At 38.8% G+C, this 27320-nt stretch overlaps 1 protein-coding gene across 1 annotated transcript in view; it reads left to right on the top strand.

Moving 5' to 3' along the window:
- The first annotated feature begins 740 nt into the window (after positions 1-740).
- atf6 (activating transcription factor 6) overlaps positions 741-27320 on the top strand; it is a 54015-nt gene continuing 27435 nt past the window's right edge. The window contains exons 1-7 of the mRNA XM_051645138.1: positions 741-990; positions 1560-1639; positions 1873-1960; positions 2607-2704; positions 9554-9683; positions 9809-10012; positions 14495-14670. Coding sequence (XP_051501098.1) covers positions 897-990; positions 1560-1639; positions 1873-1960; positions 2607-2704; positions 9554-9683; positions 9809-10012; positions 14495-14670 — 870 coding nt within the window. The 5' untranslated portion in view covers positions 741-896. The remainder of the gene's footprint in view (positions 991-1559; positions 1640-1872; positions 1961-2606; positions 2705-9553; positions 9684-9808; positions 10013-14494; positions 14671-27320) is intronic.

The following is a 27320-nucleotide window of genomic DNA, read 5'->3' as shown; positions in this document are numbered from 1 at the left end:
CAGTGTGGAAGTAAGGAATCCTGTTCTATATTTGTTGCATCATCTCTTTGATATATGAAAAATAAAACATCAAAATATATCACAATATATTCTATTCAATTTTTTTCTAATTGTCTTGAAAATGTTTTGAAAATTTGACACTATCTGGGCATTTCCTAGATCCACATGTGATAGATATACATGCCTGACCACTAAAGACCAGAGGATGTTATAGTGTTTGTCGAAACACCCATAAGGGTTAAATAGGAAATCCAGTGACCAAGGTTGGCTAGTAACACATATCCAAATGTCAAAGTGTCAGCTTTCAGACAGTATAGGACAGAAAAGACTTTGTAAAAGTTATTGCCCTATGTCTATATTTGTAAGTACACAATCTCAGTACATACAGTACATATAGTATTTAATATTGTGATTATAGTAAGTAGTAAACATTGTGATTAATGTTTTGACTGGATTAGGCAAAACAATAAAACAGAGAGCAGCAAGCAATGTTCATAGAAATCTGGGAAAAAGCTGCGTCTAAGTAAAAGTTAAGATATAAAAGTCACTTATTGTACAGTAACACCATACAAATTTCCAATGAAACATCACCAAGATGGCATCAACCCAATTTTGTGCAAAACTGATGGTAGGCCATCAAAAGAGAATGGTCTAGTACTGCCATCGCGTGTCTTAGAGATGAAAAACAACAGGGATTTTAAATAAAAACTATGTTTGACCCACTCCGGCATCCGTCGAGTTACCGTAAATCCAGACGTGTACTTACACAATTGTTGTTATGTAGTTTCATCAGAAACGGGAAATGCGAGTGTTTACAATTGTACACAGAATTCACCGATAACCAGCGTCTGTCATCAATCTACTTTTTTAATACTTACTAATGTATTCAAAGCATAATGTCGTCGGATTTGCTGTTCGTGAATTCATCGTGTTCATTAATGAATAAGGAAGCGGAGGAGGATATTTCCATCGATCAGGATGGAGAGTGGGGTAAGAGAAGTACTTTCTGGAAATGCCCATGACAGCGCGTAAACTGCGTGTCTGCTTGTGCTGCTCGCGTGAAACTGTAATATACTGAAATATATAAAAATGTGTATTTTCCGTTCTTTGACGTTTTTGTGACCCAATTTACTGGTTTACTATTTAGGAGACTGACTGGTGAACCCTTTTCCCATTCATCCACAGTGAGACTAGTAAAAAAAAAAAAAAAAATGTGACCAAAATAATGAAAAACTAATAAAATATAATTAGTAAAATTCATATTTTCATAATGTACCTTGTTAGAAGGTACGCTGTATAATTAACAACATTAGCTGGGAGAGAATTTCTTTCATATGTAAGAAAAAGGGACATTATAACTGAAATATAATCATATGAATCGATATCGAGACCTTGTGAATCAGAATCAAGTTGGGAAATCTGTATCAATACTCAGCCCTAGTGCATCCTGTTTTAGAGTCTGATGACTTTAATGCCAGTAAAATTCTTTGTTGGCTCTATGTCCTTGTTTGTTTGTATCGCCTGTCTCAAGTTCAAAGCACTGTCTCTTGCTTGTGTAGATATCAGTTTGTTTGATGAGCTGGATGGTCTTGGGGATGCTGATGAGCTCTTGGAGGCATTGGTGGAGAGTGTTGGCTATGTAAGTGAAACGCCTGCAAAGACAACTAATCAAAATATTTAATCTCTTTTCCAGAGAAGCTTTTAGAAAGACATGAATATATTTATCATTGGTTTAATGCACAAAAAAATAAAATAAAAACAGTTTTCATTTTAACAGTCCTTAGCTTGATTAAAGCGTAGACCATAGATTAGGAAGAAAATATAATAAGTTTAAGTATGAATGGATGTAATTATGGATCTTTCCTCCTTTAGGACACCTATGCACCTGATCTAAACTTTGACACTGAGCACCCAGCATGGAACTCAGATGGCTGGAGAGAGAATAGCAGCCCTAGATCTGGTACAGAAATTTACGATGCACTGTACTTTATTTCACTGTTTTCAATTGTTTTTCAATGTTTGTAGCAACACTGAATTGAGAACAACTTGATATTCATGTTAAATGTTAAAATGTCACCAACCAACATTTGTTATTATTTTTGTATTATGCAGACATACAGCGGTGTAGTCTAAGATCACATTGAAAATCGAAGATTTTTTTTTTTTTTTTTTTTTCATTTAATCCTGGAAATAAACAGTAAATTATAGGTTTTGAAAAATTAAATGTTGAAGGAATATATACAATTCTGCACTATTGAATGGTCACTAATCAAATGTAAGCAGATTTGTGGCATTGGCCATGTTCACTCCTTTGTACAAAATATTTTTTTTTTGCTTCCACTGAAGCACACAAGATGCTCTTTTGAAAATTCTCAAAAAATACTGGAATAGCATGGAACATTGCAAAATGAAACTAGTGACAATTAGTGGTTTTAGACTTTGGACCTCACTGTATCTGCTATCAAGTCTTACAAAAAGCAATTCAGTACAGTCATTCTCAGGCTTGCCACTGTTATCCTTCTACAGTATGTTTATCTGCAAGTCCACTGTGTTCTAGAGATCTGATTTCAAGGTGTTTTCCATCCGTGTTGTCTCTGCTCTTACAGACGGTGATGTAACAGTGGACTCACTCTCACCAAACCACACGCTTAGTTCAGTGTCCTCACCAGCGTCAGTGGAGCCCAAATCACCATACTCTACACATGTGAGTCAGACTCCACATCCAAACAAATATACACAATCTTTTAGCATTTCTGCCCTCTAAAATTTGCATATGATTTGTCAGGGTGATTTGTAAAGATATTTTTGTACTGCCGTTGTCTCCACACGCACAGACAAAGTGGCCACTACTTTGTTGTATAGACAACACAGATTGTACTCATTTTCTAGGTTGACCGATGGCCGATATAAATATTTGTATAGCCTGTACTGTATAATACAATTACACTGCATGCCCAATTATTAGGCAAATTGTATTCCTTAGGATTAATTTTATTGTTGCTCTGTCAATCCAAAATGTTATTGAACCTCAAACCTGAATGTTTAACAAAGAAAAAGTGAGTTTTGTCTTTCTCAGGGGAATATATAAGTGTGCACAATTATTAGGCATCTAAATTATAAAAAGAATTTCTCCCAACTCCATTGTTTATTCTCAATTTTTAGAGTAGGTGCAACAAATAAGAAACACAAAATGACAATATATTAAAATTTTTGGCCTTTCAAGAATATTCAGTGACCGATATAGCCACCTTTCTTTTCAATAACTGCTATGAGCGTTCCATCCATGGAGTCTGTCAGTTTCTTGATCTGTTCACGATCAACTTTCGCTGAAGCAGCAACCACAGCGTCCCAATTGCTGTTCAAAGAGGTGTATTGTCTTCCCTCATTGTAAATCTCACGTTTGAGAAGGGCCCACAAGTTCTCAGTAGGATTTAAGTCAGGTGAGGAAAGGGCCATGTCATTATTTGGGCATCTTTGAGGCCCTTGTTGGCTAGCCAAGCAGTGGAGTACTTGGATGCATATGATGGAGCATTGTCCTGCATAAAGATCATGGCCTTCTTGAATGCTGAGGAATTCTTCCTGTACCACTGCTTGAAAAAAGTACTTTCCAGAAACTTGCAGTTAGTTTGAGAGTTGAGTTTCAGTCCATCTTCAACTCGAAAAGGTCCAACTACCTCATCCTTAGTGATAGCAGCCCATACCAGTACCCCTTCTCCACCTTTCTGGCTCGAAGTGGTGCCCTGTGTCCATTAGTGATCCAGTCACGGGCCCATCTATCTGGTCCATCAAGAGTCACTCTCATTTCATCTGTTCATAAAACCTTTGAAAAATATGACTTGTATTTCTTTGTCCAATCTTGACGCTTCAACTTGTGAATATATTCAGTGGTGGTCGTGTTTCAGCCTTCTTGACCTTGGCCATGTCTCTGAGCACTTGACACCTTGTACTTCGGGACACTCCAAGTAGGTTGCAGTTCTGGAATATGGTAGCATTGGAGGATAATGGGTTCCTGGTAGCTTCACATTTAATTCTTCTCAAGTCTTTTGCAGTTAATTTGTGCCTTTTCTTCTCCATGCGTTTTTTGCGCCCCAGTTGACTATTCGCAAAAAAACGTATGATTGTCCGGTGGTCACACCTCAATAGTTTAGCTATTTCAAGCGTGTTGCATCCGTCTGAAAGGCATTTTACAATACTTGACTTTTCAGTGTCAGTTAAATCTCTTTTTTGGCAATGAAGCTGCCTAATAATTATGCACATCTTGATATAAGGTGTTAGTCACTTTCGCCACACCCTCCCTCATTACACAAATACATACCACCTGAAAATGATTGAATCCAATAAGCTTTCAAGTTTATATGGTTTGGAGTTGGAAAATGTGCATGGAAATAATGATAAGATCAGAATACTCACTTGCCTAATAATTGGGCACGCAGTGTAATAGCTAACAACACACAAAATGTGGAAATAAACATTTATTTTACACAATAATTTATGACCATATATGATGATGATAATATAAAATATTAAAATATGAAAACAGAAAGCTTACATTATTCTGAAAAATTGTGTAGAAAAAAAAGTTACAAAATACATTATCTATAAACAAGAATGTCGGTAGAATTTACAAAATGGCAATAGGGACAGCTAACACTTCTGTTAACCAGTCAAGTGGGCGTAATCTGAAATTAGCCAGATATCAGCCAGTTAATTGTCCAGGACAAAATGTATGTCTATCCTCACTTTTTTTTTTTTTATCATGTAAGAGTATTAATGGCTCTTGATTTGTTAACAAATGGAGACAAAGTTATATTTTATGCCTTTGTAAACATTTACTTAATGACTTAAACTGTCAGATGCCCATCCAGTGTCCAGATGGAGTGTGTTTGGGCTGCACTGTGTCTGCCAGCTGCAATGTTCAGAGGTCAAGAGGGCACAGACACACACACAAACCCATGTGAATTAGGTGTCTAATTAAGACTCCAATGTGTTGACGAATGTCTTAATCGCTTCTCAGCACATCATGAGACTAATTAATCTGTCTCTTGTTGAGATGTCCAGCCTTATTTTGGAATATGTGTGCTGACAGTTCAAGGTTTATAAGCAAAATCATACTCCTTTCAAGGTTCAAAGAATAACTTAAATGCCACTATTAGGAAAAAACTTTGTTCCAGTGAAAACTTGCACCTTCAGCATGATCTAACATCTCAATTTTGATGAGAAGAACCAAAAATTCAACATGAGCATGACCCTATTTACTTTCATAATGTATTTTGCTGGGCTTATTGTGAAGGATACTTTGGTGCAAGTTATTTCTAAGAATTTTTTTTTAATTTCTTCATAATCTTTCATCAGAATCTTATAACTTGCCATTCCTCTGAATTGACTTTCCTTTTCCGCTGATGTCAAATACCCAATAGCCAAATATAGGGCTGCCATGATTATGAAATCTGGTTGACGTTTAATTGTCAAACATAACAAATGATTATGGTGATTAATTGTCTGTTTTAGGGCTTTCACGTTTAGACGGTTAATTGTCATACAAATTGTCAAAATTCTTAAGGTGTATGTGTGCTTCCTTAGGAAGTTATTGATTCACATTTAACTTGGAATCTTATAGTAAAATAGAGATGTGTGATTTACTTTAAGACTTTAAAAACTTATGAATGACATGAAAAAAATAAATATATTTAAAAAATCTAAATATTTCCAAACACAACCACATCTCTTTTTGGACAACTTTAGTCTTGGTCCATTTTACATTTATACTGTTGTTTTTAGAACCTAGCCAAACTTAGAATAGCTATTATATTTTATTTTATATTGTATCGTATAGCCTATTATATTATGTACTAGATTCTTCACTTTCACACGTTATTTTAAGGCTTTCCTATTAAACCCGCAAGCCCTTATTTCTCATGACGGAAGACTTAAGAAAGAGATCCGTGTATTTGAAAATCTGAATATTCTCCCATCATTTACTTACCCTCATGCCATCCCAGATTCGTATGACTGTCTTTCTTCAGCAGAACACAAAGAGATGATTCCATCACACACACCTATATATACAGACAGATCGAAGTCTGGAGATCATGTGTCCGCTGCATGTGTGATCAATAAACAAAAAAGCAGAATAAGGATCCCCAATCAGAGTTAAATTTTTTACAGCAGAGGCCAATGCTATTATTGTAGCACTGGGTCACAATAAGACCTCGCAACAGAGACTTTTTTTTTTTTTTTCACCCAATTTGGAATGCCCAATTCCCAGTGCGCTTTTTTTAAGTCCTCGTGGTCGCGTAGTGATCCGCCTCAATCTGGGTGGCGGAGGATGAATCCCAGTTGCCTCTGCGTCTGAGACCATCAACCCACGCATCTTATCACGTGGCTTGTTGAGCGCATTGCCACGGAGACATAGCACGTGTGGAGGCTTCACGCCATTCACCGCGGCATCCGTGCTCAACTCACCACGTGCCCCACCGAAAACAAACCACATTATAGCGACCACGAGGAGGTTACCCCATGTGACTCTACCCTCCCTAGCAACCGGGCCAATTTGGTTGCTTAGGAGACCTGGAGTCACTTAGCACGCCCTGGGATTCAAACTAGCGAACTCCAGGGGTGGTAGCCAGCGTCTTTACCACTGAGCTATCCAGGCCCCCACAACAGAGACATTTCTTAATAATAACAGATTCAAGATCATGCCTTCAAGCTCTTGCATCACTCAAAAATGACCACCCAGCCCTTGTAAAGATTTTAACCAAATTGTCAGCTCTGGAGGCACAGAATTTTAATATTTACTTTTGCTGGGTACCTGGCCATTGTGGAATCCGAGGAAATTAACGAGCAGACTCGGCTGCTTTTGAAGCACTTTCTACAGATCATAAAAAATGCTCCATACCACCCTTAGATCTGAAACCTACCATAATCTCTTACAACATCAACAAATGGCAAACTGAATGGGATCAATACATTACAAACAAATTGCATGAAATCAACCCTGTAGTGAGCAAAAGACGCATCTTTAATTTCAATAATCGCTGGGATCAGATCATTTACACCCATTGACGAACAGGACATTCCAGACTCACACATGTTCTTTTAAAAAAAAAAAAATTATTATCCCCTTTTCTCCCAATTTGGAATGCCTCTCACTACTTGGTAGGTCCTCGTGGTGGCGTGGTTACTCACCTCAATCGGGGTGGCGGAGAACAAGTCTCAGTTGCCTCCGCTTCTAAGACTGTCAATCTGTGCATCTTATCACGTGGCTCGTCATGCATGACACCACAGAGACTGCATGTGGAGGCTCATGCTACCCTCCGCGATCCACGCACAACTTACCACGCGCCCCATTGAGAGCGAGAACCACTAATCGCGACCACGAGGAGGTTACCCCATTTGACTCTACCCTCCCTAGCAACCGGGCCAATTTGGTTGCTTAGGAGACCTGGCTGGAGTCACTCAGCACACTCTGGATTCAAACTCACGACTCCAGGGGTGGTAGTCAGCATCAATACTCGCTGAGCTACCCAGGCCCCCACACATATGTCCTTAATATCAGACGAAGATCCACCATTATGCATGGCATTCCAGAATCCACTAACCTTGAAACGTATTTTTTTGGATTGTCTGGATTTATTTCTTTTAGGAAATAATTTTACTCCGCAAACACTTGAAGAGATTTTTAACAAAGTCAACCCTGAATCAGTTTTTGAGTTTAAATTTATATAGGTCTTATTTTAATCACTCTACCTTTAAATATTTTTTAACTTTTTTTTCACCATGGAAATAGCCTTGAAAGCTGGCATGGCGTAAATTCACTAACTAACTAACTTCAGCAGAACACGAATGAAGATTTTTGGAGAAATATTTCAGCTCTCAAAAAGCACATACACCCATCATAAAAGTAATTCATACGACTCCAGTGGATTAAGTGATGTTTTCTGAAGTGAAACACTAGGTATGTGTAAGGAATAGATCAATATTTAAAACTTTATATCTCACGTGCATCTCATGTGACGTTAGCGCGTTAGCAAGTTCACACAAGAACTGACTTGTGAAATACGAAAAAATATGGAAATGCAGTGTTGTTTACAACAGAGGAGCATAGTTATTCATACATAGATGCCACATTCGACTGGTTTGAATACATCAACTGCAGGGCCATCTTGGAACAATCAACAAGGAGAGCTGTTTGAATCGGTTTGAATGCAAGGGAGAAGATGCCTCAGACCGAGCTCCTTGCTCAGACCACTGCATAAACTGATTTTGTGTGGAAACAGTATCGTGGTCCATAGGAACAGCTGCTAAAAAGGTATCTACATATGAATATCTGAGCAGAGGAGGCTTACGCGCTTGGTCACACGAGAGGCAATGTAAACTCCACCCACGTCAACGAGCTGGTCGGAAGCGAACATTATAATAAAAAAGTTTTAAACATTGATCTATTTTTATTACACACACCTAGCGTTTCACTTCAAAAGACAATAATTAATCCAGTGGAGATGTATGGATTACTTTTATGATGGCCATATGTGCTTTTTGGAACTTAAAACATTTGACACCATTCACTTGCATTTTATGGACTTACAGAGCTGAAATATTCTTCTAAAAATTTTCTATTGTGTTCTGCTGAAGAAAGTCATACACATCTGTGATGGCATGAGGGTGAATAAATTATGTGAGAATTAACATTTTTGGGTGAACTATCCCTTTAACCTGCGTGTATGAACTCGCAATGTCCACGAACATTTGCCATTACATGAGTGAAACCGGAGCGCTTTGCGTTCAATGTCAAAATCCTCGTTTCAATTTTTGCGGGAGTTTAGCGCAAATGTCCGCAGACGGCACATGCATTATACAGCTTTTTCAATCTCCAGACATTCTTCAGGAGCTGCTTTTGCGGTACAGATCAATGAGGTGCTTGGAGTTCATTTGGAGTGTTCACATAGATGGAATAACATTGGAAAGTGAGAGACACAAATGCGCCTTTCATCACATTTATATATTTGCTTAAAATTCCCTCATTTGGACAGTAAAATGTGATTGAAATTTGAGTGCACAATAATCGCATTATCACAAAAATAATTATCTCAACCGTGATCAGGCAGTTATTTAATAATTGCGATAGGGCTAGCCAAATAGCTTCAGTATTTAGGCATTGGTTTATTGAACTAAGTTTACAAAAAAATAGAGCTCCACCATACGTCTTTTCTTGTGGAATATCCGGTTTCATTCTAAAATAAGAAGGAATTCATTAGTAAATTTGTTGCGAACAGCATTTCACATTAACTTTAATGTCTTTTTATAACATGCTTTGACTAAATGTTTGCAGCTGTTCTGTTTATAGATTTATTGCTGCATCATGTATCCCTGTAAACAGTTTAGAATGTGTATACTTGTGGACAGTAGATAGACACTTAGATTAGACAACTTGAATTCTTATGCTTGAGTGCACTTTCAGGTCTCTGTCCCTCCATAAGAATTTTAGAAAGACTGTTGTGCATTTTATGTCAAATAAACAGACATAATTGTGCCTTACCAACATTTACTTTTTCAGGATGAAGCACTGTCTCCGCTATACTGGCATTCTCAGCCCTCCCCGCTGTCTGTCTGTTCTGACTCGAGCGGTTGTGCTGAGCCGCCCGTTGAGAGGAGGCCACCCAAAAGGACCAATCAGGCGACAAAAGGTCGGCATTCATCTACGTTCATGTGGCATAGATGAAACCTCCTTAATTTCCTTATTTAAATAATTTGTTTTCTATTGTTCTTTTATTTGTAATGAAGTTGATTAACAATACTGTTGTTCTCACAGCAAAGCTTGTCCAGCCAGCTAAGAGACCCATCCAGATGAGCCCCAAAGTTTCCATACAGCCTAAACCGCTCATCACTGCGGTGCCTATCTCCCACGCTGCAGCCCCTCTTCAGGCTAAGACCATCATCATCCAACCTCTCCAGACCACAGTTCTACCTGTGGTGAAACCTCCACCTGTCACCATTCAGCCAACACCCCCTGCAGGTGACAGCAAAACATTTTTTTGAAATCGGCTATAAAATGAGTGGATCATATTTTCTCTCCATGTTTTTTTTTTTTCTATTTACAAGGTTATATAGGCAATTGTTCAACCACTTCATGGTACATTGTAGTATTATGCTCATGCATAGAAATACCAGCAGGTGGCGCTAAGTATAAAGTTTTGGAGTTATAATGTTTATGACGTTTCATATTCAAATCTATCTTTTGGCAAACTAGATCACTGTTGAATGCAGAGAATGCAGGTGTTTTGTTGCCAGTGTGTATTAATTCTGAGGTTGAGCTTTATAGAGATTGTTTTTTTAGGTTTGCTAGGGAAATCTGATAATTTCTGTATTTGCAGTACAAATGAGGAGAGTGCTTCTTACTGTAGAGAACGTTAATTTTTTGTGATCGAGTTGGAATAAAAATTCTGTTCTAGTGAAATAGGCATCTCTGTTTAGTGTCTTGAGTGTGTCAGGCATCAACTTACTCTGGCAAGTTCCAGTATCCGTTTCCTCACCGCCAATATAAACATGTACCTCACACACCTGGAAGCACCAGTATAGCAGAAGACAAAAGCAGCCTAATGCCAATAATCTGATCCTGTAAGCCTCTTATCTGGAGCACCAGAGACTTGATTTATAAAAATCTCTGTACTTTAGTGTGTGCAAACAACTGCTTCACTCGATAGAATAAGGCCTAGCATATCATTGCAGTTTAGTTTATAAATGTTATGTCACACAGTGCATGACAATATTTGACATTTTTTGTTTTTTTTTACCCTTCCCTAGTTCATTTCAAATGGTCCTGCGTTGTGACATGAATTTTTAAAAGTACAAATGTATTACATGTAGTCATTAAAACTACATAATAATTATAAAAGAATCCGCAAAATGCTTTTTAATATGGTTTTAGTTAAGAGTGTAGCAAGTCATTGCAGGGCGTCAAGCAAAGTATACTGTCATTCCAGCCATGTACAAAGATCAGAGGATGTCACTCATGTGCAAGTAGTTAGTATATAAACACTCACTGAGCACTTTATTAGGTACATCTGTACACCTACTTATTCATGCGACTATCTAATCAGCCAATCGTGTTGAAGTGCAGTGCATAAAATAATTCAGATACTTGTCAGGAGCTTCAGTTAATTTTCACATCAACCATCAGAATGGGGCTAAAATGGGATCTCAGTGATTTGGACTGTGGCATGATTGTTGGTGCCAGATGGGCTGGTTTGAGTATTTCTGTAACGTCTCGGTTACGAATGTAACCTTGGTTCCCTGAGATGAAGGGAACGAGACATTGCGTAGTTACGCATATGGGGAGTGCCTTCATACACGACCTAGTTGAAACCTCGCTACAATAACGCCAATATTCTAACATTGACTATGGTGTTTGAGCCCCCCCGTTTTGGTGCGAAACTGTCCTCTATAAAAACAGGTACACAAACAGCATTTCCTCAGAATTTCTGACTGAGAACAAGGCGCGTATCGCTCATGCCTCAAGAACTCTGAGTCTTGTAGTGCGGCTAGCGTTCGCAATGTCTCGTTCCCTTCGTCTCAGGGAACTGAGGTTACGTACGTAACCGAGACGTTCCCTTACGACTCAGTACACTTGACAATGCGTAGTTACGCATATGGGGAACAGAATCCCATCACGCCGCAATACACGACATAACTTCCCAGAGAGGAAACATGGCGGCGCAGTCTTGTGGGACGGCGACCGACATGAGCATGCCTCAGTGAGTGATCTTCGTGATGGCCAGGAGGAGAGCACTCATAACGAATATATGAACTATAGTCATATAGTATGAATTAACTCCTTATGAACCCAGTTGGGAAGGGAGTATATTTATAATGAAAGTGCTTGCAACTTTATGGTAAATTATAATGGCCTGACTGCAGGTGGTTGTGCAAATGATGGGGGAGCCCGTACTTAAAGGGAAGGGCATAAGTATATACAGTTGTGCTCAAAAGTTTGCATACCCTGGCAGAAATTGTGACATTTTGGCATTGATTTTGAAAATATGAATGATCATGCAAAAAAACTGTCTTTTATTTAAGGATAGTGATCATATGAAGCCATTTATTATCACATAGTTGTTTGGCTCCTTTTTAAATCATTATGATAACAGACATCACCCAAATGGCCCTGATCAAAAGTTTACATACCCTTGAATGTTTGTCCTTGTTACAGACACACAAGGTGACACACACAGGTTTAAATGGCAATTAAAAGTTAATTTCCCATATCTGTGTCTTTTTAAATTGCAATTAGTGTCTGTGTATAAATAGTCAATGAGTTTGTTAGCTCTCACGTGGATGCACTGAGCAGGCTAGATACTGAGCCATGGGGAGCAGAAAAGAACTGTCAAAAGACCTGCGTAACAAGGTAATGGAACTTTATAAAGATGGAAAAGGATATAAAAAGATATCCAAAGCCTTGAAAATGCCAGTCAGTACTGTTCAATCACTTATTAAGAAGTGGAAAATTTGGGGATCTCTTGATACCAAGCCACGGTCAGGTAGACCAAGAAAGATTTCAGCCACAACTCCATAAGAATTGTTCGGGATACAAGGAAAAACCCACAGGTAACCTCAGGAGAAATACAGGCTGCTCTGGAAAAAGACGGTGTGGTTGTTTCAAGGAGCACAATACGATGATACTTGAACAAAAATGAGCTGTATGGTCGAGTTGCCAGAAAGAAGCCTTTACTGCGCCAATGCCACAAAAAATCCTGGTGACACGCCTCACAGCTTCTGGAACACTGTAATTTGGAGTGATGAGACCAAAATAGAGCTTTATGGTCACAACCATAAGCGCTATGTTTGGAGAGGGGTCAACAAGGCCTATAGTGAAAAGAATACCATCCCCACTGTGAAGCATGGTGGTGGCTTATTGATGTTTTGGGGGTGTGTGAGCTCTAAAAGCATGGGGAATCTTGTGAAAATTGATGGCAAGATGAATGCAGCATGTTATCAGAAAATACTGGCAGACAATTTGCATTCTTCTCCACGAAAGCTGCGCATGGGACGCTCTTGGACTTTCCAGCACGACAATGACCCTAAGCACAAGGCCAAGTTGACCCTCCAGTGGATACAGCAGAAAAAGGTGAAGGTTCTGGAGTGGCCATCACAGTCTCCTGACCTTAATATCATTGAGCCACTCTGGGGAGATCTAAAACGTGCGGTTCATGCAAGACGACCAAAGACTTCGCATGACCTGGAGGCATTTTGCCAAGACGAATGGGCAGCTATACCACCTGCAAGAATTTGGGGCCTCATAGACAGCTATGACAAAAGACTGCACACTGTCATTGATGCTAAAGAGGGCAATACACAGTATTAAGAACTAAGGGTATGCAGACTTTTGAACAGGGGTAATTTCATTTTTTTCTTTGTTGCCATGTTTTGTTTTATAATTGTGCCATTCTGTTATAACCTACAGTTGAATATGAATCCCATAAGAAATAAAATAAATGTGTTTTGCCAGCACACTCATGTTTTCTTTAAAAATTATACATATATTAGCAATTCTCCAAGGGTATGCAAACTTGAGCACAACTGTTGAGTCTCGAGTCATTGGTTCTCAAGTCAAAGTCAAGTCATTTTCTACGTTTTATCAAGAAAGTCACAAATCCTGAAATTTGCAACCCGAATCAGACTTGAGTCGAGTCATGTAACTCGAGTCCCCCACCTTTGACAAGTATACAGTAGAACTGCAATTTACAGACATTACAATAAACACTTTTAAACATAGTTCTGTGAGGAATGCAATTTATCTTGTAAACAATACACTTTGTAAGCAATAAACTGTAAACAATGATCACTTTAAAAAATAAATAAATACGAAAAAAACATTGGCGGTCAGGCATATTCATATCTCTGATGCAAACAGTGTACATTTCAACTTCTCAAAAGTATTTCATGTCATGATATACGTACTATACGTAATGAACTCATTTGTGTGAAAAATGGTGGAATTACTCTTTGAACTGATTGCGTTCTGCATCAGTAATTATTTTCCTTTCTGGCTAACCGCAGGCTTTTTTTGCGAGTGGTTATTTGAAGTTTGACATTGTGAATTCCTCTCATTTTACTCAACACCAACAGCACACCATCATGCCAGACAAATTGTGTTTGTGCCTGTATTGCCTGGGGGTTACGTATTTTGCTCAAAATGAAGGATGGTGATTGGCACAACAGTTTCCTTTGTTATTACAAGGCATCTTTTCAGAGAGTATTAAGATTTAATGGAGGTCAGTGAAAATGAAAGTTAAAACAATAAAAAACTGGTCTCCCAACACATTTCCCATCCCTCAGTCAAGAATTTTTAATATTTCTTTATTCCATTGCTTTCACCGTGTGTATGGATGCTTTTGTAATATTGTATGTAAAACATCATGGCAATCAAGCACTTTGAAATTATAGTTGAATGAGCTCAGGTTTTGGATTGTGACTATATCTGTGGTGTTTTCTCTCTCAGGTCGACCAATGTTGCTCTCTCAACCCACTCAGGTTGTCCAGCTCCATACGCCTCAGGCAGTAGCCACACGTGTGGTCACAGTGCCAAACCTAGACAGACACACATCTGTTGTTGCCCCGGTAACAGCTACTCCTGTGGTCACCATGGCATTTCAGAATAACACACCTGAGGATGATGTAAGTTTCTCAGAGTTTTAAATGCCAGAAACTTAAACTTTTACAAAATGTTGTATATTTGTATTTTGTAATGTATTTTGAAATTTAGAATGCAACTCATCAGTGCATATGGTATCAGTCAGAAATTTCACTGATTTTACCTATTGTTGTGCAGTTGCTGATCTGAGCAGAAAAGTGTGTGATGCCTGGTTGTGCTGTTACGAGGATTCAGTTTTACTGAAAACAGCCGCTTGACGGTGAAAGGAATAGACTCTGTGGTAGGGTTGGGTATTTACAGTGCATCCGGAAAGTATTCACAGCGCATCACTTTTTCCACATTTTGTTATGTTACAGCCTTATTCCAAAATTGATTAAATTAATTATTTTCCTCAAAATTCAACAAACAATACCCCATAATGACAACGTGAAAGAAGTTTGTTTGAAATGTTTGCAAATTTATTAAAAATAAAAAACAAAAAAATCACATGTACATAAGTATTCACAGCCTTTGCCATGACACTCAAAATTGAGCTCAGGTGCATCCTGTTTCCACTGATCATCCTTGAGATGTTTCTACAACTTGATTGGAGTCCACCTGTGGTAAATTCAGTTGATTGGATATGATTTGGAAAGGCACACACCTGTCTATATAAGGTCCCACAGTTAACAGTGCATGTCAGAGCACAAACCAAGCCATGAAGTCCAAGGAATTGTCTGTAGACCTCCGAGACATGATTGTATCGAGGCACAGATCTGGGGAAGGGTACAGAAAAATTTCTGCAGCATTGAAGGTCCCAATGAGCACAGTGGCCTCCATCATCCGTAAATGGAAGAAGTTTGGAACCACCAGGACTCTTCCTAGGGCTGGCCGCCTGGCCAAACTGAGCGATTGGGGGAGAAGGGCCTTAGTCAAGGAGGTGACCAAGAACCCGATGGTCACTCTGACAGAGCTCCAGCATTTCTCTGTGGAGAGACGAGAACCTTCCAGAAGAATAACCATCTCTGCAGCACTCCACCAATCAGGCCTGTATGATAGATTGGCCAGACGGAAGCTACTCCTCAGTAAAAGGCACATGACAGCCCACCTGGAGTTTGCCAAAAGGCATCTGAAGGACTCTCAGACCATGAGAAACAAAGATTGAACTCTTTGGCCTGAATGGCAAGCGTCATGTCTGGAGGAAACCAGGCACCGCTCATCACCTGGCCAATACCATCCCTACAGTGAAGCATGGTGGTGGCAGCATCATGCTGTGGGGATGTTTTTCAGCGGCAGGAACTGGGAGACTAGTCAGGATCAAGGGAAAGATGAATGCAGCAATGTACAGAGACATCCTTGATGAAAACCTGCTCCAGAGCTCTCTGGACCTCAGACTGGGGCGAAGGTTCATCTAACAACAGGACAACCCTAAGCACACAGCCAAGATAACAAAGGTGTGGCTCTGGGACAACTCTGTGAATGTCCTTGAGTGGCCCAGCCAGAGCCCAGACTTGAACCCGATTGAACATCTCTGGAGAGATCTGAAAATGGATGTGCACCGACGCTCCCCATCCAACCTGATGGAGCTTGAGAGGTCCTGCAAAGAACAATGGGAGAAACTGCCCAAAAATAGGTGTGCCAAGCTTGTTGCATCATACTCAAAAAGGCTGTATTTGGTGTCAAAGGTGCTTCAACAAAGTATTAAGCAAAGGCTGTGAATACTTATGTACATGTGATTTTTATTTATTTATTTATTTTTTTCGTTTTTTATTTTTAATAAATTTGCAAACATTTCAAACAAACTTCTTTCACGTTGTTATTATGGGGTATTGTTTGAAGAAGTTTGAGGAAAATAATGAATTTAATCCATTTTGGAATAAGGCTGTAACATAACAAAATATGGAAAAAGTGAAGCGCTGTGAATACTTTCCGGATGCACTGTATATAGATTTCCCAATTTGATTCCGATACACAAGCTTTCGATTCCGATCTCAATTCGATTTAATATCAGTTCAGATGGGTGCATTTCTGTTTCAGTGTCCATTTTGCTTACATATAAAATATATTCTCTCTCAGCTAATGCTCTTAATTATAAAGGAACCTCATAGGCAACCCTTTTAAGTACAATTTTACAAATTCTATTTTATCATTAGATTTTCATCAAATTGGTCACATTTTAGCTTTGGAAATATGTTCAAATTCAGTCTGTTCCATCAGTGAATTTCTTGAAATTGCATATATTATGTTGCATATATATTTTTGTTTATATATTTTGGTTACTTGCACAATTTGTACTATTTACAAGTATTTACATTGATATGTAGAACACATGCTAAATTGGTAATGTCTCTCTAAGACTAGCCGCTAGCGGCATTAACCAGTAAGCGCATATAACGAGAGAAGATGTGAATAGTTTCTTTAGCGCATCCATGTGTGATTAGAATTAAATGTTTCTTTTTTTTGTTGTTGTTTTTAGTCAGCAACTGTCTGTAAAAAACAGAAAAGGAATTAAAAGAGACATTATTTAATGACATGTGGATCTGTAAATCTTGTCTTTGGAATGAGTTAAACCAAACTTTTACTCAACGTGCAGTGAAAGTACTCTGCCCTAATAACTTCTCCACTATACTACTCAATCACTGGTGAGGGAAATCTGAATATTTAGCATGGTTAATCAGTACAGGTTGACCGATAGTGGATTTTACCGATACGATAACTAAGTTGGGCAGTCCCTGCCGATAACCGATTAATCAACCAATAGTTTTTAAAATTTATACTGAATGAAAAAATAACACTCAATTAAAATAGTGCTGAACTTTATTACAAAAATAAACTGTACTGACTGAACTGTGAAAATGTATTGTACTTTTTCAAATGAAATATAGAAATATTAATATATATGAACTAATATTCGAATTTTAAAGTCAGCTGATTTTTAAATTGATGTTTCCTTAGTCCACAAGAGTGCGCAATAAATACATACAGTTGAAGTAAGAAGTTTACATACACTTAGGTTATCATTAAAACTATTTTTAAATCCACAGATTTAATATTAGCAAACTATCATTTTGGCAAGTCATTTAGGACATCTACTTTGTGCATGGCACAAGTAATTTTTCCAATAATTGTTTACAGACAGATTCTTTCACTTTGAATTGACTATTTCACAATTCCAGTGGGTCTGAAGTTTACACACACTAAGTTAACTGAGCCTTTAAGCAGCTTGGAAAATTCCAGAAAATGATGTCATGACTTTAGACAGTTGGCCAAGTAGCTTCTGATTGGAGGTGTACTGAATTAGAGGTGTACCTGTGGATGTATTTTAAGGCCTACCTTCAAAGTGCCTCTTTGCTTGACATCTTGGGAAAATCAAAAGAAATCAGCCAAGACCTTAGAAAAAAAATTGTGGACCTCCACAATTCTGGTTCATCCTTGGGAGCAATTTCCAAATGCCTGAAGATATCACGTTCATCTGTACAAACAATTGTGCATAAGTATAAGCACCATGGGACCACGCAGCCATCATACCACTCAGGAAGGAGACGCATTCTGTCTCCTAGAGATGAACGTAGTTTGGTGCGAAAAGTGCAAATCAATCACAAAAGAACAGCAAAGGACCTTGTGAAGATGCTGGAGGGAACAGGTAGACAAGTACCTATATCCACAGTAAAACGAGTCCTTTATCGACATAACCTCAAAGGCTGCTCAGCAAGGAAGAAGCCACTGCTCCAAAACCATAATAAAAAATCCAGACTACAGTTTGCCAGTGCACATGGGGACAAAGATCTTACTTTTTGGAGAAATGTCCTCTGGTCTTATGAAACAAAATTAGAACTGTTTGGCCATAATGACCATTGTTATGTTTGGAGGAAAAAGGATGAGGCTTCCAAGCTGAAGAACACCATCCCAACCATGAAGCATGGGGGTGGCAGCATCATTTTGTAGGGGTGCTTTTCTGCAGGAGGGACTGGTGCACTTCACAAAATAGATGGAATCATGAGGAAGGAAAATTATGTGTATATATTGAAGCAACATCTCAAGACATCTGCCAGGAAGTTAAAGCTCGTCGCAAATGGGTCTTCCAAATGGACAATGACCCCAAGCATACCTCCAAAGTTGTGGCAAAATGGCTTAAGGATAACAAAGTCAAGGTATTGGAGTGGCCATCACAAAGCCCTGACCTCAGTCCGATAGAAAATTTGTGGGCAGAACTGAAAAAGCATGTGCGAGCAAGGAGGCCTGCAAACCTGACTCCATTACACCAGTTCTGTCTGGAGGAATGGGGCAAAATTCCAGCAACTTATTGCGAGAAGCTTGTGGAAGGCTACCCAAAACATATGAGCCAAGTTAAACAATTTAAAGGCAATGCTACCAAATACTAACAAAAGTGTATGTAAACTTCTGACCCACTGGGAATGTGATGAAATAAATAAATGCTGAAATAAATCATTCTCTCTACTATTATTCTGACATTTCTCACACACTTTTTTTTTTTTCCCCAATTTGGAATGCCCAATTCCCAATGCACTCTAAGTCCTTGTGATGGCAGAGGATGAATCTCAGTTGCCTCCGCATCTGAGACCATCAACCCGCGCATCTTATCACATGGCTTGTTGAGTGCATTACTATGGAGACATAGCGTGTGTGGAGGCTTCACGCCATCCACCGTTGCATCCACACACAACTCACCACACGCCCCACCGAGAGCGAACCACATTATAGTGACCACGAGGAGGTTACCCCATGTGACTCTACCCTTCCTAGCAACCGAGCCAATTTGGTTGTTTAGGAGACCTAGCTGGAGTCACTCAGCACACCCTGGGATTCGAACTCACGAACTCCAGGGGTGGTAGTCAGCATCTTTACAGCATCTTTACCTGGAGAAGCTGAGCTACCCAGGCCCCTGACATTTCACATTCTTAAAATAAAGTAGTGATCCTAACTGACCTAAGACAGGGAATGTATTCTACAATTAAATATCAGGAATTGTGAAAAAATGAATTTAAATGTATTAGGCTAAGGTGTATGTGAACTTCTGACTTCAACTGTAAACTATTCAGCACCATTATATTCTTGAATAGAACATTCATATACTGGCTGTTAAAAACGAGCATTTCATTTTCAACTAATGTGCATAAAATATATAAATAAAAAGTTTTAGTCATTCCATATTCTCAAATGTTATGTCAAAAGTAAAATGAGGGGGGAAACGCTTCAATAGACAGTTTACATGGTGTTACACTTGCACTGATTCCTACTACTCCAGACTCAAGCTACATAATAACAGCGAAATACCACACTGTTTTTATTCAGTACAGTTGTATGTAGAGTAGCAATATTCACAGATAGCAGTGATATTAGGTTGAACTTGGTGGTGAAGCGGCTCAGACTATGAGCCCAGGCCAGGGGCTGTTCAAACAGATGGAACACAACAGACTGTAACCAACCGCTAGGATCTCGAGACACGTTTCCAAGTTGAACATCTTTCCTGACAAAGCATTTAAACAACTCATTGCTTATAAGAAGGCAAGACGCAATGGCCAAAGACCTCCACCAACTGTAAGGGGCTGTTCACACGGAACACTTTTGCAACCATCCATTTGTTTTTCTATGCAAACGCTGCTAGAAGTCATCTTTGTTTCCTTTTGTTTTTGTTTATTCAGCATCTCGTGCAGGAGCACTGTTTTTTAGATGATGTGTCTAATTAAAAATAACTTTAAAAGCATATTGAGACACCTGCTTTCTGTTAAACTGTATTTGTTGCGCTGTGTCTAGCCTTTTTTATCGCAAGAATGTGATCGATCTGAAGTCATCGTATTACAGTGAGGATAAATTTTTTTAATTGAAATCAGATGCATTTCTGATTTGTTTATACGTTTCTCATGGCTGCATGAAGATATTAATTTGCTTTCTCACATCACTAGCTTTAAATATGCAACTTGGCTTGCTAACGAATGCATAAACGTGACCAGCTGGATATAAACTAAATGCAAATAAACTCAGCAAAAAAGAAACGTCCTCTCACTTTCAATTGCTTTTATTTTCAGCAAACTTAACATGTGTAAATATTTGTATGAACATAAAGATTCAACAACTAAGACATGTGACTAACAGAAATGGAATGTGTTCCTGAACAAAGGGTGTGGGGGGGCGGGTGGCTCAGAATCAAAAGTAACAGTCAGTATCTGGTGTGGCCACCAGCTGCATTAAGTACTGCAGTGCATCTCCTCCTCATGGACTTCACCAGATTTGCGAGTTCTTGCTGTGAGATGTTACCCCACACTTCCACCAAGGCACTTGCAAGTTCCCGGACATTTCTGAGGAGATTGGCCCTAGACCTCACCCTCCGATCCAACAGGTCCCAGACGTGCTCAATGGGATTGAGATCCGGGCTCTTCGCTGGCCATGGCAGAACACTGACATTCCTGTCTTGCAGGAAATCATGCACAGAATGAGCAGTTCAGCTGGTGGCATTGTCATGCTGGAGGGTTATGTCAGGATGAGCCTGCAGGAAGGGTACCACATGAGGGAGGAGGATGTCTTCCCTGTAACGCACAGCGTTGAGATTGTCTGCAATGACAACAAGCTCAGTCCGATAATGCTGTGACACACCGCCCCAGACCATGATGGACCCTCCACCTCCAAATCGATCCTGCTCCAGAGTACAGGCCTCGGTGTAATGCTCATTCCTTCAACGATAAACGTGAGTCCGACCATCACCCCTGGTGAGACAAAACCGCCACTCGTCAGTGAAGAGCACTTTTTGTCAGTCCTGTCTGGTCCAGTGCAGGTGGGTTTGTGCCTATAGGTGATGTCTGGTAAGGACCTGCCTTACAACAGGCCTACAAGCCCTCAGTCCAGCCTCTCTCAGCCTATTGCGGACAGTCTGAGCACTGATGGAGGGATTGTGCGTTCTTGGTGTAACTCGGGCAGTTGTTGTTGCCATCCTGTACCTGTCCCGTAGGTGTGATATTCGGATGTACCGATCCTGTGCAGGTGTTGTTACACGTGGTCTGTAGCACTGTCTTAGGCGTCTCATAGTACGAACATTGCAATTTATTGCCCTGGCCACATCTGCAGTCCTCATGCCTCCATGCAGCATGCCTAAGGCACGTTCACGCAGATGAGCAGGGACCCTGGGCATTTTTCTTTTGGTGTTTTTCAGAGTCAGTAGAAAGGTCTCTTTAGTGTCCTAAGTTTTTATAACTGTGACCTTAATTGCATACCGTCTGTGAGCTGTTAGTGTCTTAATGACTGTTCCACAGCTGCATGTTCATTAATTGTTTATGGTTCATTGAACAAGCATGGAAAACATTGTTTAAACCCTTTACAATAAAGATCTGTAAAGTTATTTGGATTTTTACAAAATTATCTTTAAAATACATTGTCCTGAAAAAGGGACATTTCTTTTTTGCTGAGTTTAGATGGTAATAGATGGTAACAATCGTGACATTTAAACAATTGGGTAGGATTTGTGTGTATTTTTGTCACATTGTTCTAACCTCTTGAGGTTAGCTTTAATGTTAGTGTCCTCTCAGCCTTGTCAACAATCATACTGCCAATCATGCTTCTCTACTAATTCAGCACCTAGTCAACAAATTAATTACTTTATAATGATATGAAAACGTGTACTGTCGTGTACTGTATACATACCTTTCGTTGTGTAGTCTCACATGTCAAAACAAACACCACAAGGCATCATCAGTTTTTATTTCACCTCTAGAGGCTGTTCTCATACTGTATAACGACAGCGGACCCTTCTCAGCCGCTCCAGCACCGGACGCAAAGGGGAAAATCTATCACTGTGGATTTTTGCTGATAACCGATAGTTCCAGAAATCGGTTATCAGTACCAATTAATATATCGGCAAAACCGATATATCAGTCGACCTCTATTAATCATAGAAATGTTTAGTCGCATAGCTTGAGATTTGGTTGCACATGATTTACTTGCGTTCAGGGGTGTAGATTCCAGGGGGATGGGTGGAGGTAACCCCCCAATAATCAAAACAAGCAAGTACAATTCCCCCAATATTTATACCATGATCAATGGAAACATGTAAGTGCTTCACGCTGCAACCCTCCCCAATGTTCAAGACAAATCTACGTCCTTGCTTGCATTATCGATATCGAGATCATTCAAACGAAGATCCTGATGCATCGTAAAATCAATATTTTTACCCAGCCCAACTCTTTTACACCCCTAGACTTTAAATAAATGCGGAGAACAAGAAAGATAGAATGGGAACAAGATTACAGACAAGGCAAAATGACGGAAAGAAGAATGGATATGTTCTTACTTTGATAGCATTTACTCATAAAATGGTTCCTTAATAAAAAGCATGTGTTCTTCCACATGTGCTGTCCTGACCATCAGCTAAAAGCCCTACACAGACCTGTGAAATTAAGCTTTGTTTATATTTGAGAAAAAGAGAGAAAGCTGGTGTAATGGTGGGAACAAGAGAGAGAATGAGAACTCTAGGTAAGAAATGTATACGTTTCAGTTGGATTTGGCAGTAATGGCACTCATCTGGCAATCATTTCATCCGTCTTTTCCAAATCTTCTCCAAGGTGTAATTGCTAGCCAAATATTTTACAGGACTTTGACATTTTCATTAAACTATGATATGTTGGCTTTGAAAAACAATTACATATAATTTTGTCTTTTTTGTTGTTGTAAGAGTTTAGGTCTTAGAAGCCACTCAGTCACTGTGTCTTTACCAACAGACCAACAGTGAGCTCATACTCCTATTACTTAATTTCCATTATGTACTTGGTCTGACATTGATTCATCTGACATCAGATTAATTAAACAGAGTTCAGGATTAGTCTCGAATTCCTGTGGATTTACTGCTGTCTTTTCCACATTGGATGTTGTTACAGGTTTTGTTCACTGCTCTTTTCTGTATCCAAGTTCTCTGGGTAGAAAAAACAACATAGCACCTGTGGATATGTACGTTTGGTGTGGTTCATGTGTAGGTTGGAGGAAAAGTGGCCTTGGTCAGTTAAAGGGAGAGTGATGACCTGCTCATAGAAGTACTGATAAACTTGTGCAGGACTTGTAGTAAACACTTCTGGGTTGTGTCAGAAATTACTGCTTAACTTCAAACTTTTTAACTGCAGTCGCGTGACAAGCCACATTCATATCTTAGTGTGGGTCAGCATGTCTCTATAAATCAATATTTATGTCTGATTTATGACCTAAATCTAATTTTCAAAAGCGTATGGTGACCAAACTTGGCAGAGCCTCTCCCAAATCTTATACATTTTGGTCAGCCCGGTAAATAAAGCAATTCTTAGATGTTTCAGTAAGAATGCTTTCAACAGGCTGTAAGTCATTGCAAGGACATTAATTTAGGAATATGTCCAAAACAAGTGTGACAGGATAATATGACAAGCATTCTTATATCTTCCATGTCAGGCTTGAAACATACTCTACACATTTACAGTACATGAACGTGTGCGCTTCTAGCTACACAAGCTCAATTTCACACATTGTTTTATTGCTTACTCATAATACAACACAAGCATGCAGTGCATACTCAGTTTGAAAGCCAACAGTTTGAAGAGAATCGCGCTGAACAAGATTCTACAATAATGATTCAGATGTTTGTACCAATAATAATGATTATTTTCAAACAGGTTTCCCAAACTCATCCCCTCATCTGCAGTTGGTCAGACAAATAGTCCCGTCCCAAACTCATGCCATTGTTTGAGCCAATGTTGCCATGTCCAGCAGGTTTGGATGCACACTTGCAATGCATTGGTCAAGCGTTTGCATACTTGAAAAGAGTAAAGTGCAAAAATTCGCAATTCAAAAATTCACTGTGAAATACGTCACATTGCAGCTGTGAGCTGAGAAACAGAATAATCATCCATAGCTAATCGTATTGCATTACAGTATGCCCATTATGCACAAAAGTTTATTAAGAACATGCAGTTGAAAATTCAATGTGGTGTTGCACAGTTGTTATAAGTGACATCAACTGCTCACTTGTTGCTTAGCTGAATGGACAGTTTGTGTTTAAAACCCCCGTGGTGTGTTAAAAATATGACATGCTGACTGTTACCCATATTTTATTGTTCTTTAGTAGATTAGTGTAAGGACAGCTGTGCAACAGCCCTGTGCATGTGTCGCATTTGCATTTCTGTCATAATGCATGGCTTGTCTGCTTTCATACACAGTGGTGAATGTGTGCAAATCACACAAGGTATCACTTAGAATCAGTCATGAATGCCTGAACTGAGAGAAGCAAAACAAGTTTGCACATTTATAGCAACAGTTATTGTCTCCATATAAGCGAGTGGTTTCCCTGTAAAATCCAGATCTGCTTTGAATGTTGCTATGCCACAGGTTTCAGATTTTATTTCAGTCTATATTTATGAATTGCCCTGTTTTAGACAGCTTGATAGCTGTGAAATTACTTAATAATGTGAGAGTTCACCCAAAAATGGAAATTCTGTCATTTATTTATTCACCCTCATGTTGTTCCAAACCTTTCTTTCTTCTGTGGAACACAAAAGGAGATTTTATGCAGTTTGACAGCCTTATTCTCTTTCTTGGCATCTCTTTTTCATACAATAAAAATGAATTGTGACTGAAATTGTCATTCTGCCAAACATCTTTCGTGTTCCACAGAGGAAAGAAAATCATAAGTGGTTGGAACTGATTTGGAGGCATGTTGAGGTGTTGAATTGACTTGAATAACTATTAAAGCCTATCTAAAATGAGCAATGGCTCTGTAGGACAGATCTGATGTTAAGGGGAATATGATGAAAGACTCAGGCTCTATAGCCTCAATGTCTGTTGGCTTTCAGAAGAAACTATTTAGCAGAGCTCAGCCACATGTTCATTCTCTCTTCTGCTTCTGTTTTTGCCCTTTATTCTGAGCTCCAGACTCTTGGTTAGGGTAATGTACTCCTACGTGGCAAACACACACTCATGCTTATGCCTTCACACTCACACAGACAACTCTCTGAAGAGAAAGGGAAAATGAGAATAATTGCCTTTATACATTTCATATCTTATCTTGGCAAAAAATATAATTCTTTGGATTCGTTATTACGCACTTATGAGATTGATGGCTAAAATAAACATGTCAACTAGAGCTGGGCAATGCAGCTAAAAAAAAACTAAAAACTATTTTTCAGCCTTTTGACGATATACAGTGGATATGTGTCTCAATATTTATATTTATGCTCTGAAATGGATTTAGATTAACCGTTATTTGGACCAAGCAGCCACAGATACAAAACGTTTAGTGCAAAAATCTAGTTAAACAGAAAAATCTAGTTAAAAATAATTAAGGAATGTTTCACACACCAAATGAATGCAAGAGAGAATGACATTGAATAATTTTCATTTATATGCACAAAGATAAAACATACAGTAGTAAACAGAAATTCATATCTACATATATTTTTACTAGAACATTAAAGTGTATGTAAAATGCCACATGGAGACTTTTTGAGTGATTCAAACTCATCGTTAAATCAGAGTTTTGAATTAATTTGAAACAGTTTTGAACTCATTCACAGAAAATGATCAAACTCCAATGGGCAAATGGAGTAATTCTAATAGAATTTCTATTAGAATCCAATTCTAATGATGTTTTTAAGAAACTTACTGGGCAAATAAACAGTGCATTAAAATCATTGCGATATTGCTTGATTTTATTTTAATGTCAACCTACCCATGTTATAGGCAGTGACATAAGACTGTCATTTAAAAGCCTTGTAGAAATATTTATTCACCAAATTTGGTGCAGTGAATCTGAGTTTTCCCATTTTGGTCAATGGATTGTGGGAGAAAATTTTATCTTTAAAGAAAAACACACAATTCCTTGATTGCAATAAATTAGCTTCAAAATAGGTCAGAGTAGAATGTTTACCTTTTACTGACATTTATGTCCTTCTCATTTTTGCACCAGTGCTAATGTCATGAGTGTGGAATGATAAAATGTTGAAGGCCTATTGAAACAGTCACAGTCCATATAGAGTGCTGTTTAGTGTGTATGTGTATTTGTCTGGGTTAGCACAGCTGTGGTTTAACTGTGGCTTCTTGTCCTCAGAGGAGGTTTTTGATTGAGGGGGTAAAGGAATTGCAGTGCAACAGTAAAACTGGCAGGTGGGACAGGTGTCCATGAGTGTATGGTGGTGTGCGTTTATGTATGGCTGTTTGTGAGTTATTGCGGAGTGGGATGTTTGAAATGACTAAATGGTGATGACTGTTTAGCAGATTGTATGTAATGCTTTGTTATGGCACCTTAAGATTAATGACCTTTGGCAAGTTAGTTTGTGCAGTTTAGGGCTGATTTCAGTTCCCAGACCTACTAGACTGTATGCTGTGTGAGAGAGTATGGCTGCCTATTTTGAGTCTTGGGTGCCTATTTTCTCAATATTTCTAGCTTCTTACCCAAAGAGTAGTGCTTTACAATATTGTTAGGCTAATGTAATGGCCAGACTGATTAAACGGGCAGTATTTGGCATTTTTATATTATTAGGATTGACCAATAATTATGCCCGCTTACACTGAAAAAAATATGCTTTGAATTTACCATGTACCTCGGTTCCACATGAATCAATAAAGTTACATCAACATATTTTTTCCTTTTGTCTTAGCTCATTAATACTTTCTTAGGAAACATAATTTGTTCAAGTAATTTCAGCATAATGGAATAAATGTATTTTAAAAT

Source organism: Myxocyprinus asiaticus, chromosome 19 (assembly GCF_019703515.2).
Source record: "Myxocyprinus asiaticus isolate MX2 ecotype Aquarium Trade chromosome 19, UBuf_Myxa_2, whole genome shotgun sequence".
Classification (NCBI taxonomy): domain Eukaryota; kingdom Metazoa; phylum Chordata; class Actinopteri; order Cypriniformes; family Catostomidae; genus Myxocyprinus; species Myxocyprinus asiaticus.
The sequence above is the reverse complement of the archived record's forward strand: the minus strand, read 5'-3'. Positions and strand labels throughout refer to the sequence as shown.